General features: G+C 38.7%; 1 protein-coding gene across 1 annotated transcript in view; it reads right to left on the bottom strand.

Annotated features, from left to right (window-relative positions):
* The window catches only part of LOC124254483 (protein bicaudal C homolog 1-B-like), a 139,612-nt gene that overhangs the window by 23,489 nt on the left and 99,201 nt on the right, over positions 1 to 16,922 (bottom strand). The window contains exons 10-11 of the mRNA XM_046688292.1: positions 15,319 to 15,392; positions 5,548 to 5,716 (exon numbers count right to left, since the gene is read on the bottom strand). Of these exons, the coding sequence (XP_046544248.1) occupies positions 5,548 to 5,716; positions 15,319 to 15,392 (243 nt within the window). The remainder of the gene's footprint in view (positions 1 to 5,547; positions 5,717 to 15,318; positions 15,393 to 16,922) is intronic.

Here is a 16,922-nt window from a genome sequence, read left to right as displayed (position 1 = left end):
CTTATTCTAACACATATCATTGCAAACACTCTGTGACAAATCACAAAGGCTCTGTCAGAAATCATAGTTTCTGTCGCAAAAAAACATACACACTGATAGGGAATTTAGGGGCAATCTTTATTGTCTTTGCCGTGATTCCCAATGGATCTGGTGAGTATACATTCATATGTGAATATTGAATAGTATTGTTTTGTTTTTTTGCCTTTTTTTATTTTCGCCAGCCCGCCCCATTCTTTGAACAGTCAGGCGATGAGAAACACAGAATTAAATACGGACTGTCCTAATGGATGTCGTTACATGATCAAAGCTATTACATTGCTGACAGTTTCCCTAACTTAGCGATCTGGTGGAAACTCTCTCCTGACTCTACAGCATCCCATGCACCTCATCCCAAAACTTTCATCAGTACAAAGGGGACAACTGACAAGCCCTTTTGTGTGAACAGTATATATTCTCCCTAGGATTGTTTCTTTAACATTTACACCTTAAATCTCCAAATGCCATGACAGAAATAATTCTACCCAACTCGCTACCCTTCGTGTCTCCATCTGTAATGTCTCATTGCTGTGTTATTTCACTCGTTTTCTCCCCGGATTTGTACAAACTTCAACTTGCTGATGGCGCTCACATGAGACAGGGTGACTCCTACATCATTACAGAGGGAGAACTCAGTGTACAGTCACTGTAAATAAGCAGTTTCTACAACATTTCCTAGACTAAAAACTCCAATGCCTTGCCAGCAGAATAGAACAAAACAAAATATAAAGACAGAAACAGCGAGCATGGCAGACACATTCCTACATGTGTAACTGGTGTGGAAGTGTATTGTGCAATTCTTCTTTCAGCAGTACATACAAGTAGGTGAAATGTTGAAAGTTTCAGATTCTGCTAAGACATTCAGTTTCATTCAGTAAACCGCCACTACTGCGTCCCAATACAGCAAGGTCTATCCCATTCTAATCTTGCATTTAAGGGTATGTCTACCATTTTCACATTAGGGCCATGTTTTCATGTGAAAATGTGTTTGTGTATGTGCATGTTTGTGTGTATGTACATGTGCATATGTGTGTGTTTTGACAAATGTGCATGTGTGAGTGAGTGAGTGGTTGTATGTGTGTATGCATACTTGTGTGATTTTGCTCATGTGTGGAAATATGTGTGTGTATATGTGTTCATGTGAATGTGCATGTGTGTGCATGAGTGTTTATATGAATATATGTGTGCATGTGGTTTATGAGTGTATGTATGAGATTATGCATGTGGTTTTGTATTATCTGTGTATGTGTGTGTATGTATGTGGTTCTATTTGTGTATGTCACTATGTGTGTACATGTGCATATATGTGTATGTGCATGTGTGCATGTGTATGTATGTATGTATGTATGTATGTATGTGTGTGTGTGTGTGTGTGTGTATGTATGTATGTATGTATGTATGTATGTATGTATGTATGTATGTATGTATGTATGTATGTATGTATGTATGTATGTATGTATGTATGTATTTCTATGTGTACATGTGTATGCATGTGATTTTATGTGTGTATGTGTGTATATATGTGTATGCATGTGGCTTATGTGCATGTGTATGTATGTGTGTACATGTGTATCTATGTGGTTCCATGTGCGTGCGTGTGTATGTATTTCTATGTGTGTACATGCGTATGAATGTGGTTCAATGGGTGTACATTTTTATGCATGTGGGGTTTTGTGCATTTGTGTATGTGTGTACGTGTGTATGTGTGTATGTGTGTATGCATTTGTCTGTATGTATGTACAGTTGTATGTATGAGTATGTAACAGTGTCGTCTCACTATCTCCACATCCCAGGATACCTGCCAGTTATACTCCCCTGATGCATGTACCGCCCTGGGGCGTGGGTGTTGATGCGTGTGTTGATATGCGAGTGGCTCAGTGCATATTACTCTTTGTAATGCACACATGTGTAAACTATTCAACTGCCACCAGATCAGCAGACACGCACATGCGGGGACAAAAAATGACAATGCGGTATTCCAGCACTGTGCTGTAGGGTGCTTTCCCACATGGGAGTCGGTCGCGATGCTGAGGATAATACGTGTCAAGCAATAACAAGCTCAACATCAGCTGTTTCAGATATATAGACAGACAATGGACCATTCACTTGCTAAGCTATTTCAGTCTCATTAAATTCAAGAATTTCAGCATCAATGAGAAAAATGTAACAGTTTAATTCTGTTCTTTGTTCATAAATTTTGTCAATTTGTTGTTAAAATGTGAAAGAACTGTAATTTATTACACAGGGTTTGTCAGATGTGTTTGTTGCACCAGTGTTCTGAATAAAATGACCTTTCCCTAATGCTTGTTATAGTTTTGGATGACCCTCCCAATGTCCTAGTAAAAATATTTCATGACACCCCTTACAAAAGCATTTTATAATTCATTATGAAATGCTCATTTGAACCTCTCTTAATAGGTGTGTTTTTCACGATCCACCCAAAGTTATATTTTGGGTGATACCAAACACACCCAAGTCCCTCTGAACACCAACTTCCCCATCTTAAACATAGATAATGTCAGCCCTGGAACAACTTCATGAAGTCTCGCCTATGAGAGCTTATCACAATACATGGAAATGTTCTTAAGTATATACCGGATTATAGACCTTCCCATCAAGCCTGACTGACTGAGTTTGGTTTTATGCCGCTTTTAGCAATATTCCAGTAACATCACGGCGGGGGACACCAGAAATGGGCTTCACACATTGTACCCATGTGGGGATTCGAACCCGGGTCTTCGGTGTGACAAGCCAACACTAGGCTACACCACCGCCCCCCTTCCCATCAAGGATGAAAGTAGTAATAAACAAGTGGGGATTATCTGAGTTTCACCTCAAATTTTAGAATTCAAGATAGCCTGTGTAAAAATATCTATAAACAAATTATTTATTCATGGCTTGCTTAAAATTACACAAGAACATGATGAAATAATTACATCTCCCATAGTGTCACAACACTGTGCATAATTCCCCAATGCTGGCTTTTCATATTATATCTGTATTGTTTTGATAACAGACCTTGATTTCCTGATTGAATGCAGGCATCACACAAACATGAACTGTCCTACTGTCATCTCTCATACAGAAAGCCTCAACACACTGCTCACTTTGTTGTTTAACGCCACACATAATAGCAGTATGTAAATTTTGACCAGACAATCAAGTAACTGATATTAAGAACATAAATCTCATAATTGGATTGACTGATTGAGTTTGATTTTACGCCACTTTTAGCAATATTCCAGCAACATCACAGCAGGGAATACCAGAAATGGGCTTCACACATTGTACCCATGTGGGGATTCGAACCCGTGTCTTCAGCATGACAAGCGAACGCTTTAACCACTAGGCTACCCCACCATCCCAGTGTACCAATTAAGACAAATATGAAACTAAATCCCTCTGCAATCACTGCAAGACAAGCGATGCTGTTGTATCTAACTCCCTCTGCAGTCACTGCAAGACAAGCGATGCTGTTGTATCTAACTCCCTCTGCAGTCACTGCCCTCTCATAATTGGAATTCAATGGCATGTATCAACCAACTGAGTAGTTCTAAGCCTGTAAGTCCTCACAAAACAAGCATAGGTTGATGAAGAGTAATTCCAATCCAGTTAATCTTGGAATTGGATCAGCAAACATACATTATTATTACAGGCAATGTTTACACTGATGGGTCACCGAACCCGTCATTATAATTATTTATTTTAACCCTGGTTCACCACAATTATGTTTCTGGGCTTCTCAGTTCCATCCCCATGCTTCTTTGTACACCAAGGCCGCCATTGTAGAAGCAATCTTAACGCTAAGGCTGTCATAAGTTAATGTTAAGGAATGGCAGTGACAATCACCGATCGATTCGTACAACACCCTGTGTGGTAAAGGTCTAAAACGTTTGTCACTTTAAGCTCTCCTCCCATATTCTGATATAACTGAAAAACTGTTCAAAGCAGCATCAACCCAACTCCCTCACTTACTCAATATTGCCATGTGTAGCTACCATGTTTAAATGACTCAAAGGAGAATTTGTTACATCTGTTCGACTTGATAAATTGCACATAATTCTATGCCATGATAACAGCATGGTGTGATGTAATCTAACCAAATGTGACATATAATTTAATCATTTGTTGCAATAAATCACAGCCATTACATCTATTTAAACAAGACGATATCAACATTGGGGCCGCTAATGCCAACATTAAATATTAGCTCAGTGATCCAAGCATATCAGTGACTTGGGATCTAACATGCGTGACATGCCCGTATCTTACAAGGCTGATTGACAGCGTTTTTGTGGGAGCTGTGAATATCATATCAATCTTATCAAACATAAAAGAAAATGTGGCCTTTACAAGCCGCTGAGGCTCACCTATATCCTGCTGGCATTATTATCACAACCATTCTTCATGGGTAGAAGGGATTGATCATTCAACATACATTTGGGCAGGGGGTGGTTTTAAGTCTATACATTTTGCTAAAACCTCTCTACCCTCAATCCCTATTTCTGTAACAAATTTTCGTGCTTCCCCTTAAATACATAAAGCATTTTAAATTCCCGACCCCTAACTTCAAAATAAATTACTAGTCCCTAAATGATGCTCAAATTCACATCTGGAAAATATGACGTGTGTAACTTTCTCTGTAACACACCACCCTCACTTCCCCAACTTATGGTTATTATAATTGTCACATCCTCACTCTTTCACTGGCAGCTGGGTCAGAGAATGTGCGCTAATATACATTATATCCACAGATCACAAGCATTAGCTGAATAATGTGTCAAACTGACGTTTTCATTATGGCTGTCATGGCGGCCATGTTGACAATCAGACTAAATTATTTAAAAAAAATATATAATAGGATGTCTGGCCAGAATAGTGATTGATTCTTTAGATATATTCTTGTAGTACAGGACACGATTCTAGACATCTTCATTACAAAGGAATTCAGTAATTATCTGAGTTGGAAGTTTGAGTTTGTGACAGTAAGAGTGACATGTTTTCTGCCATTTTCAATCACAATGTAAGCTAAACATGGTTTGTATTGTGTGGAGACAAGAAAATATACTCAGCACTGATGAAGTTGTTTGTGAAGCTGATGGATATTTTGTACCAAATATGTTTAGACCCATGTATATGGTATTTGGTTTTATGCTGCCTTTAACAGTATTCAAGTCATAACATAGTGTGTCAGGTAAACTTGATTGAGGAAGCCATGACGTTATTTTGAGGTACGGTGCTGCATGAATAAGGATTATTATTCCTGGGATTTGGACCCAAGATCAGCTTCAGACAAATTGTGCTAAATTTGTACATGGTAACTTCACTAAATGTGATAACCCAGAAACTGTTATCCCTAAATTTGTGTGTGAAGGTGGTGTAGTCTACTCACCCAGGGCAGTGAGACCGAGGCCAGTGTGTGCTAGAGAGGACATGGTAACTTCACTAAATGTGATAACCCAGAAACTGTTATCCCTAAAGTTGTATGTGAAGGTGGTGTAGTCTACTCACCGAGGGCAGTGAGACCGAGGCCAGTGTGTGCTAGAGAGGACATGTCCCCATTGCCGGTGTTGGAGAAGGCAGTGAGGTTCTTCTCGGAGTCCTTGTCGATACCCAGGAGCAGCTGCCGGGCCAGGTACATGTTGGACGCATTGCGCTCAATACTTTTGACAATCACAGACTGAAATATAAATGATTACATTAGAGCTTGGTGTTAATAATTTCTGTGACAACCTACAATACACACACACACACACACACACGCACATGCACGCACGCACGCACATGCACGCGCACACACAGACACACACACAGACACATACATACTCTCTTACACACCCTCTCACACATAATTATACATGACCAGGTTTTTTGTACCATAGTTCTATGTGACAAGGAATTGGAAAAAATGAGAAAATACTACTTTTATTACTCTCTTTGTGAGAACATATTGTGCATTTTAAAGAATGGCTACTTCTACGGGCTAAAAGTGACTTACTCAACAACAAGCCAAACAATGTACCTCCATACATAGTAAAGTGATGCCATTCAATGCCATCAAGTAACCAGTCTATATTGGAAGGGCTCATTACAAATGTCATGATTACACGCTACACTTTCCACAGTGAGTGAACAAATTCAGTTTTATCACGGCAGCATGTGAAATGGGCTTCACACATTGTACCCGTGTGGGGAATCGGACCCAGGTCTTCAGTGTGACAAACGCTTGCTTTAACCACTTGGCTACCCCACCGCGCACTTTCCATAGAAAGTCATCAGGAAAAGCATAAAACACATGGCTAGAAAATGTATATTTGATCATCAACTTAAAAACAGCATCATTATTAAGTTATGTTGTATCAGCCACAAACATCCATGTTAACAGACACTACTTAAGTTAAGCGATAGTCACCTGAGTGATGGTAAGCGAGTGTATCAGCCACAAACATCCATGTTAACAGACACTCGTAAGTACGAGGTGAGTGATGGTGTATCAGACACAAACATCCATGTTAACAGACAGACACTGTATCGACACAAACATCCATGTTAACAGGTGTATCAGACACAAACATCCATGTTACAGACACTCGTGAAGTAAGCGACGTGAGTGATGGTGTATCAGACACAAACATCCATGTTAACAGACACTACGTAAGTAGTGATGGTGTATCAGACACAAACATCCATGTTAACAGACACTACGTAACCACGGTAATGGTGTATCAGACACAAACATCCATGTTAACAGAGTGATGGTGTATGGTGTATCACAAACATCCATGTTAACAGACACTACGTACGTAAGTATGGTGTATCAGCGAGTGAGTGATGGTGTATCAGACACAAACATCCATGTTAACAGACACTACGTAAGTACACGAATGAGTGATGGTGTATCAGACACAAACATCCATGTTAACAGACACTACGTAAGTACACGAGTGATGGTGTATCAGACACAAACATCCATGTTAACAGACACTACGTAAGTACACGAGTGATGGTGTATCAGACACAAACATCCATGTTAACAGACACTACGTAAGTACACGAGTGATGGTGTATCAGACACAAACATCCATGTTAACAGACACTACGTAAGTACACGAGTGATGGTGTATCAGACACAAACATCCATGTAAACAGACACTACGTGAAGTACACGAGTGATGGTGTATCAGACACAAACATCCATGTAAACAGACACTACGTAAGTACACGAGGAGTGATGGTGTATCAGACACAAACATCCATGTAAACAGACACTACGTAAGTACACGAGTGAGTGATGGTGTATCAGCCACAAACATCCATGTAAACAGACACTACGTAAGTACACGAGTGAGTGATGGTGTATCAGACACAAACATCCATGTAAACAGACACTACGTAAGTACACAAGTGAGTGATGGTGTATCAGACACAAACATCCATGTAAACAGACACTACGTAAGTACACGAAGTGAGTGAGAGACACCTCTGTAGTAAAGGTTTCATTATTCACTGATTAATATACTGAGATAAACAAATAGAGGAACACAGGAAAATTGAAATGTTCCTTTAATTTATTCCAGTTTTCATCACCAGATGTGAATAGAGCTGTGGGAGGAAATCTGAAAATAGATATAGGAACACTGCCAGGAACTAGTGTTCCCTTATTTGTTTCCCGCGGTATATTGATACATCAGACCTTGCAAAGTGATTACACCCTATCACTGTGTAACAAAACTTTCATCAGTGAAAGACTCAAAACATTAACATTCATAATATCTTGACTGATTAATATTGATACATCAAACTCTTGCAATGTGGTTACACCCTCTCAATGTGTGACAAAACTTTCATCACAGATGTTCAGATATAGCACATGTGTGAAAACACATCCCATAAAAAAAATCTTTATTTAATCAAACAACACGAATAAAAATATTTTTGAAAGAAAGCAAGCATAGATGAGGTGGGATTTTTCTACATTTCAGATGTTGTGATGAATGAAATGTACAAGTTTCAATCCAAACAAACATTCGTGCATTTCCCATGATAGATCCAGGAGTTAAGCTTGACGTCTGCTCGTCAGTTTCACGTGGAAAAAGTGAAGGATTTTTCCTTATCATCCAATATAAGATATTACTCACTGACATCAATTTTATCTCTGCTTACATAAAATATTGTTAGATATTAACGACAGTGATGGATTATATAAACATGTCCAAGACATGGTGATAAGAAGAGACATCATTAAAAACTGGTTTTCTGACTATGTCAAACCTTAACATTAGGAAAAATGTTCAAAAACTAATCTGAAATGTACTTCTTTTTATTCTGACAAATGGAAACTTTTTTGTTCAAGTGAAAGAAAACCTGTGACATATTCATGTCATTTTCTTGAACAAGCCTCATCAGTAGAGGTACAGAAGCTCACCTTAAGTGACATGAAATATACTTATGAAATGTGATCTGTCCTGGAACCATACAGTTTTTATTTATGTTTTTCTGCTTCTTTGAACATTTTGAGACATTCTTTATCACAGTGGAATAATAATTGTGAGAGCCTTGGAAAAATGTGAAAATTTAATTGATCGCTGTTGAAGGTGTTTTTACAATGCAATACTCAGAGGGTTTTATACATATTTACTCTTTCTTCATTACAATACAGTGTGTTAATGATAATAATGAACTCAAAATGCATATCAAAATTAATATGCATTTCAAAGCAATCAGATACTCAACTGAATTCACATACACTACTTCAGACACCTACTGAGGTGACCACCTGTATTTTCTTTTTCAAAATATAGAAACTACTTCATTGGAAAAGCAAGTTGACATCCATAAAATCTTGCTTTTCCTATGTGTATTCCACTTCTAAATGCCCTTCAAAGATTTGATCCTACTTCATTGTAAAGAAAATTATGATGGATATCCTTCAAACACTTGAAAGAAGTATGTCCAAACTGTTTTGCAGGAAATGAAGATGGGGTGAAGGATATATTCTTTTCTAAAACATTCTGAGATGATGGGAGGAGTTTTGCAAATGAAAGTTATACTCCAATGTAGTCGCTTATGTGTGGGACATGTTCTCGGAATATGATATCCTTTGTTTTGAAGAGTCAATGCTCATTGACAGATGTAATAGATGAAAACCAATGACATAAGCTCATTTTGATAATGTCAACTTGACCTATAAAACCAAACAATTGAAACTCATTGAACAACAAACAACCAGGAAATATCACATTGAAATAATCATAGCTTACATTCTATTTTACTGTTCAGGAAAAATACCATGATGAAGAACATATAAAGTTTGCCATTTCAAGTTATCTTTTTTAAGAAATATGTGTTTTGTACATTTTAACTGCTTCTGGAATTAATCCAGACCTTTGTGTTCTGATAATTTGGTGAAATGTAGTTCATTTCAATATTTTCATAGCAAGGACAGAAAATTTAACAATTTTAGGAATCAAACATGGACCTATGATCAACTGTGGACAAGCCAAACTAAAATACCAAACTGGCTATCCAATAAAAATGTATTTTTCAATCAAGTAATCGTTCTAAATGAATATGTATGGTGAAATGTGTAAAGTTCCCATTTTCAACAACTCTTGAGATGTATCTGTTATGTGTTACATACTCTTATCACAAACATTACTTCATTCTTTCTAACAAACTCATTTTAAACATAATTTTGACAAACAAATTCAAATCTGCTTGAATAAACAACTTTAAAAGGTCTTTTTTAAGCTAACACATCAACCTAAACTAAATCATGGCAGCATGATTGTGTGCCTGTGGAAGAAGGATGCAATTGGCACAGTTGTTCTTCAAGAGCCCCTCTTGCCTCCACCATTACTGACAGGTAATTTAGGTTGAATCGCACATTCTACTTGAAAAACAGACACACATTCATAACAAGGTTTGGGATGTTTTTTCCTTTATCTGTTAATTTGGAATTTCCTCCTAACAGTTTATCAACACAACTGACGCCATAAAGATAGCAACTTTTATTACTTTTCAAAGGCAGAGATTCACGTCCTCATTCTTTGGCATAGTCATTTATTCTTTTGAAATTGTCCGATGTACTTACAGCTTAAGATCTCCTACTTTCAATGCTACAGCACACATACATTCTGGAGGTTCTTTCCACTGAATCCTGGAGTTCATGTCAGAAGTTTAGTTTCCATTTTTGCAACTTAGACATGTTTCACCAGGTTTCACAGCCACTATCATGAAGAGGTTATCTAGTCATGCTATGCAGAGGATGTATGTGAAAGCAATGACAAGATGATAATGACACTAATGACAAGATGATAATGACACTAATGACAAGATGATGACACTCATGACAAGATGATAATTACTCATGACAAGATGATAATGACTCATGACAAGATGATAATTACTCATGACAAGATGATAATGACACTCATGACAAGATGATAATGACACTAATGACAAGAAGATAATGACTCATGACAAGAAGATAATGCGACTCATGACAAGAAGATAATGCGACTCATGACAAGATGATAATGACACTCATGACAAGATGATAATGACACTCATGACAAGATGATAATTACTCATGACAAGATGATAATGACTCATGACAAGAAGATAATGCGACTCATGACAAGATGATAATGACTCATGACAAGATGATAATGACACTCATGACAAGATGATAATTACTCATGACAAGATGATAATGACTCATGACAAGAAGATAATGCGACTCATGACAAGATGATAATTACTCATGACAAGATGATAATGACACTCATGACAAGATGATAATTACTCATGACAAGATGATAATGACTCATGACAAGAAGATAATGCGACTCATGACAAGATGATAATGACACCCATGACAAGATGATAATGACTCATGACAAGATGATAATTACTCATGACAAGATGATAATGACTCATGAAAAGAAGATAATGACACTCATGACAAGATGATAATGACACTCATGACAAGATGATAATGACACTCATGACAAGATGATAATGACACCCATGACAAGAAGATAATGACTCATGACAAGAAGATAATGCGACTCATGACAAGAAGATAATGCGACTCATGACAAGATGATAATGACACTCATGACAAGATGATAATGACACTAATGACAAGATGATAATGACACTAATGACAAGAAGATAATGACTCATGACAAGAAGATAATGCGACTCATGACAAGAAGATAATGCGACTCATGACAAGATGATAATGACACTCATGACAAGATGATAATGACACCCATGACAAGAAGATAATGACACTCATGACAAGATGATAATGACTCATGACAAGATGATAATGACTCATGACAAGATGATAATTACTCATGACAAGATGATAATGACTCATGACAAGATGATAATGACACTCATGACAAGATGATAATGACACTCATGACAAGATGATAATGACACTCATGACAAGATGATAATGACACCCATGACAAGAAGATAATGACACTCATGACAAGATGATAATGACACTCATGACAAGATGATAATGACACTCATGACAAGATGATAATGACACTCATGACAAGATGATAATGACACTAATGACATGAAGTATAGCTGTTTGTTGCTGAACCTGCTCTCAACAATATTTCAGCTATTTGAGAGTTGCCTGCAAATAATCAAGTGAGTGAGTGAGGTATTTTTTTACGCCGCTTTTAGCAATATTCCAGCAATATCACGGCGAGGGACACCAGAAATGGGCTTCACACATTGTACACATGTGGGGAATCGAACCCGGGTCTTCAGCGTGACGAGCTGAATACTTTAGCAAATAATCAAGTCTGGATCAGACAATCCGGTGACTGACATTGTTAGCAACAAACCAAACTGTTGGGTTACATTGACATGCAATCAACCACATGACTAAGCCTCACCACCCTATCTATGAGTGAATGAGTGAGTTTAGTTTCATGTCGCTTCTAGCAATATTCCAGCAATATCATGGCGGGGGACACCAGAAATGGGCTTCACACATTAAACTAATGTGGGGAATCGAACCCGGGTCTTTGGCTCAACGACCAAACGTTCTAACCACAGGACTACCCCACTGCCCACCCCATCTATGAAGTCACCTCTTACAACCAGCATCAGTATCTGGGGACTGCTGCTATCACAGAACGCTTCTAACCCAGAATTCCCAGGGGTCCCTTCTAACCCAGAATCTCCAGAGGTCCCTGCATTACTAACAGGTAGATGGGGACCACTTCTAACCCAGAATCTCCAGAGGTCCCTGCATTACTAACAGGTAGATGGGGACCACTTCTAACCCAGAATTCCCAGGGGTCCCTTCTAACCCAGAATCTCCAGAGGTCCATGCATTACTAACAGGTAGATGGGGACCACTTCTAACCCAGAATCTCCAGAGGTCCCTGCATTACTAACAGGTAGATGGGGACCACTTCTAACCCAGAATTCCCAGGGGTCCCTTCTAACCCAGAATGTCCAGAGGTCCCTGCATTACAAACAGGTAGATGGGGACCACTTCTAACCCAGAATCTCCAGAGGTCCCTGCATTACTAACAGGTAGCTGGGACCACTTTTACAAGAATTCCCAGGGGTCCCTTCTAACCCAGAATCCCCTGGGGTCCCTGCATTACTAACAGGTAGCTGGGACCACTTTTACCCAGAATTCCCAGGGGTCCCTTCTAACCCAGAATCCCCTGGGGTCCCTGCATTACTAACAGGTAGATGGGGGACCACTTTTACCAAGAATCCCTTCTACCCAGAATCCAGGGTCCCTTCTAACCCAGAATCCCCTGGGGTCCCTGCATTACTAACAGGTAGATGGGGACCACTTCTAACCCAGAATCCCCAGGGGGATCCCTTCTAACCCAGAATCCCAGGGGTCAGAATCTCTGAGGTCCCTGCATTACTAACAGGTAGATGGGGACCACTTCTAACCCGAGAATCCCCAGGGGTCCCTTCTTACCCAGAATCTCCAGAGGTCCCTGCATTACTAACAGGTAGCTGGGACCACTTTTACCCAGAATCCCCAGGGGTCCCTTCTTACCCAGAATCTCCAGAGGTCCCTGCATTACTAACAGGTAGCTGGGACCACTTTTACCCAGAATCCCCAGGGTCCCTTCTTACCCAGAATCTCCAGAGGTCCCTGCATTACTAACAGGTAGCTGGGACCACTTTTACCCAGAATCCCCAGGGGTCCCTTCTTACCCAGAATCTCCAGAGGTCCCTGCATTACTAACAGGTAGCTGGGACCACTTTTACCCAGAATCCCCAGGGGTCCCTTCTTACCCAGAATCTCCAGAGGTCCCTGCATTACTAACAGGTAGATGGGGACCACTTCTAACCCTGAATCCCAAGGGGTCCCTTCTTACCCAGAATCTCCAGAGGTCCCTGCATTACTAACAGGTAGCTGGGACCACTTTTACCCAGAATCCCCAGGGGTCCCTTCTACCCAGAATCTCCAGAGGTCCCTGCATTACTAACAGGTAGCTGGGACCACTTTTACCCAGAATCCCCAGGGGTCCCTTCTTACCCAGAATCTCCAGAGGTCCCTGCATTACTAACAGGTAGATGGGGACCACTTCTAACCCAGAATCCCCAGGGGTCCCTTCTTACCCAGAATCTCCAGAGGTCCCTGCATTACTAACAGGTAGATGGGGACCACTTCTAACCCAGAATCCCCTTGGGGTTCCTTCTAACCCAGAATCCCCAAGGGTCCATGCATTACAAACAGGTGACTGTGACCACGTTTACCCCAAATCCCCAGAGGTCCTTGCATTACTAACAGGTTGACAAGATATAACAATCAACTCTTCTGTGTCCACTCTCCAATGAAGATTTTGCTGCATACATCTTACTTGATAATGGTGTTGAAATTAACACCCAAACTTTGCTACAATTGGTAAAATATTGCTCATCCTTACTGTGAGTTTATTAGTTAACTACCACTGATTCAACGTAAGCACGAACTTCTAAACCTGAAATGTTATCGTTCTTAATTATCTTATAATCATTCTATTTTTTTATATATTTTTTTATACATGTATATCTTTACAGCAATACTTGCCACGGCACCTGTGTAATTTTAGAAACTGTGGAGTGTGTAGAAAGACATTTATTCAAGCATTATCACATGCTAACTAAACATAATAACCAGAACAGATGCATAAAACCAACAGCTGGTCAAAACATCAACTTCAAAATCAAATGATAACTGAACATGCCTTAAAACGTCACCCTTTTCCAAATCACTTCTTGAAATATTTATTTACATGTCTATCATAATTTTTATAACACTGACATAAATGACAGGCACAACCAGTGTTAGAAACATAAACACTCTCCCAGAGGTCAATGTAAATGTCACCAGCAATGCAATAACAAGTTTATATGTCACTGACATGTAGAAATTCCCCTGTTGATAAACCATGGTAATAGAAATGTTACATAAATCATTACACTGATGATAAGTTTTCTTAAAGGCTTAATGGATAATTAGAAATAATGTTCTAGCATCTGTTGCTATGGGCTGATAGCACAAACTTAAAAACCCCATTGCATGATGTTTAACAGATTTCAAATGGTTTCTAAAAATATTACTTCCTGAGAGTGAGTGAGTGAGTTTATTTTTACACTACTTTTAGCAATATTCCAGCAATATCATGGCAGGGGACACCAGAAATGGGCTTCACACATTGTATCCATGTGGGGAATCGAAGCCAGGTCTTTGGCGTGACGAGTGAACGCTTTAACCACTAGGCTACCCCACCACCCCACTTCCTAGACATTCTGAGGAGTATATATCATTTTTAGGTCACAGCAGATTTGCTCGAGTGGGATAATGATTTGACAGTTCTAAATCTAGGTCACAGTGACCTATTAACCCAATGATGGATCTTCAAATACCTAGCCTGCAGGACACCATGATACAGTACAAAGTGAGTCAGTGAGTTTAGTTTTACGCCGCACTCAGCAATATTCTAGCAATATGGCGGCGGTCTGTAAATAATCAAGTTTGGATACAGTACGGAGCAGGAACATGTGACTCTACATTTATCAATTCACTACAGTACAGTACTGAGCAGACACAACTGACTGCCAAACATGCATCTAGTCTTCAGCGCATATGGGTATAATACAGAACAAAACAGATGACAGTTTTAAATTCTTCTGGTCTGTAGCTTACAAAGGTACAATATGCAACAAGTGAGACCAATTGTATGCAATGGGCTAATGATGAGTTCAGAGCAGGATAAGCTTCCTCACCTTGCTTGGCTGTTTGGGCTTGGGTTTCACACTGATGAACACATCCAGCTGCTCAGTCAGTTGTTGGACTCGACCTGGAACCACACAACAACAATTTTTACATATTTTTACTGCTACTCCATTCAGTTTATTATGAGCAGTAATCAATATATATTACATTATAATTTATTAAATATATTAAATATTATATTATTGGGACCAAACTTTGCCAGAAAAGTACATATTCTTGTTCTGTTCTGGTGCTGAGTCAGAGACAAAGTCAGTGATCTAACCCACTCAGCCGACATGGCTTCCACTAAATTCCAGATTGCGGATGTTGTTTATTGGCAATTAGGTGCCTGACTCTGATAATGTGAGTTCAAATCCTAGATAGGAATCAACCCTAAAATTACTAGAATCTGTACTTTACTGAGAAAATCTATTCCTAAATATAACATTAATGACATCTGATCACTTTCTAAATTACATCTGTATATTCATGCTCAAAGAATGCCATCTCTGCTGAGATACATTTGGCCAAATTTGTCTCTGTACCAACATCCAACATGTGATGAATTGCACTACTCTTGTTAACTCACACCAATTTGTTCAGGATTTATCAAAAGAACAGAATTGCACTCAGTGATAATGATGATGATTTAGAGATTTTACATGCACTTTCCGTCATGGTGCATATTTCATGCTCAGATATTCAAGAATTTACTGGAATTCACTTAAAACAATAAACATTTCTGTTATTATATTTTGATCATTTCAACAATATCACAAAGTTAACCATGCTCTGATCAAATACAAACAATGGTGAAATAATAACCCAATCCCGTGTACCTCCCTGACAAAACTTTGACTCCCTGCAGTTGATAACATACTAATTACCCACTGAAACACCAAGTGGCACATATTAGCCTCTCAACACCAAAACAAGCCAACAATTAATTCTTTGTACCAGACAAGCAATAAATCCTATATAAACATGCTTGTTGCAGCCTTGGCCATTGTGTTTTTTCTGCTGTGGGCAATTTGCCAAGCCCTTGAGGTTATGGGTGGGTTTTAAAGCTTTTAAGATAAGATTTCTTGTCTCTACTGATTAATTGCTGAATCTTTTCCATCCTTCTCAATTAAAATCAAGTCTTTTTATGAACAAGGGTCATCCCCTAATAATATATCAGTTTAGTTCTGTTGCTGAAGATATGTCATTTATTACGAGCAATAAGATAACTCTACTACTTGAGTTGTGGTTGTAGTTTGTGAGACTTCTTTTGTGTAAGATTTAAGATGTATTTAGTGTATTAGCCATAATAATTCAGACATATTACTCACAGAGAAGGAGTATTTACTTGTGATAAATAGCACATGTTTATCCTTGACATTTAATAACATTGCTTGATCTTTTTAATTGAAATCAACCCTCTGACTGCACAACAAAAACAGGAAACAAGAACGTAAATGTACAAATGTAAATGTAATAAAATAATCATCATGTCCATTTTAATCAATTAAAAAAATAGACGTTCCTGTAGAACAGAAGTTTTACTCAAGGTACAAATGTCTATATTTGTCAAGATGTTTCCCATGGAAACACAGGCAACAACCATGAAGTAAGA

The sequence above is a fragment of the Haliotis rubra genome, unplaced genomic scaffold, assembly GCF_003918875.1.
Source record: "Haliotis rubra isolate DU_JTF1 unplaced genomic scaffold, ASM391887v1 Scf572, whole genome shotgun sequence".
NCBI lineage: Eukaryota > Metazoa > Mollusca > Gastropoda > Lepetellida > Haliotidae > Haliotis > Haliotis rubra.
The sequence above is the reverse complement of the archived record's forward strand: the minus strand, read 5'-3'. Positions and strand labels throughout refer to the sequence as shown.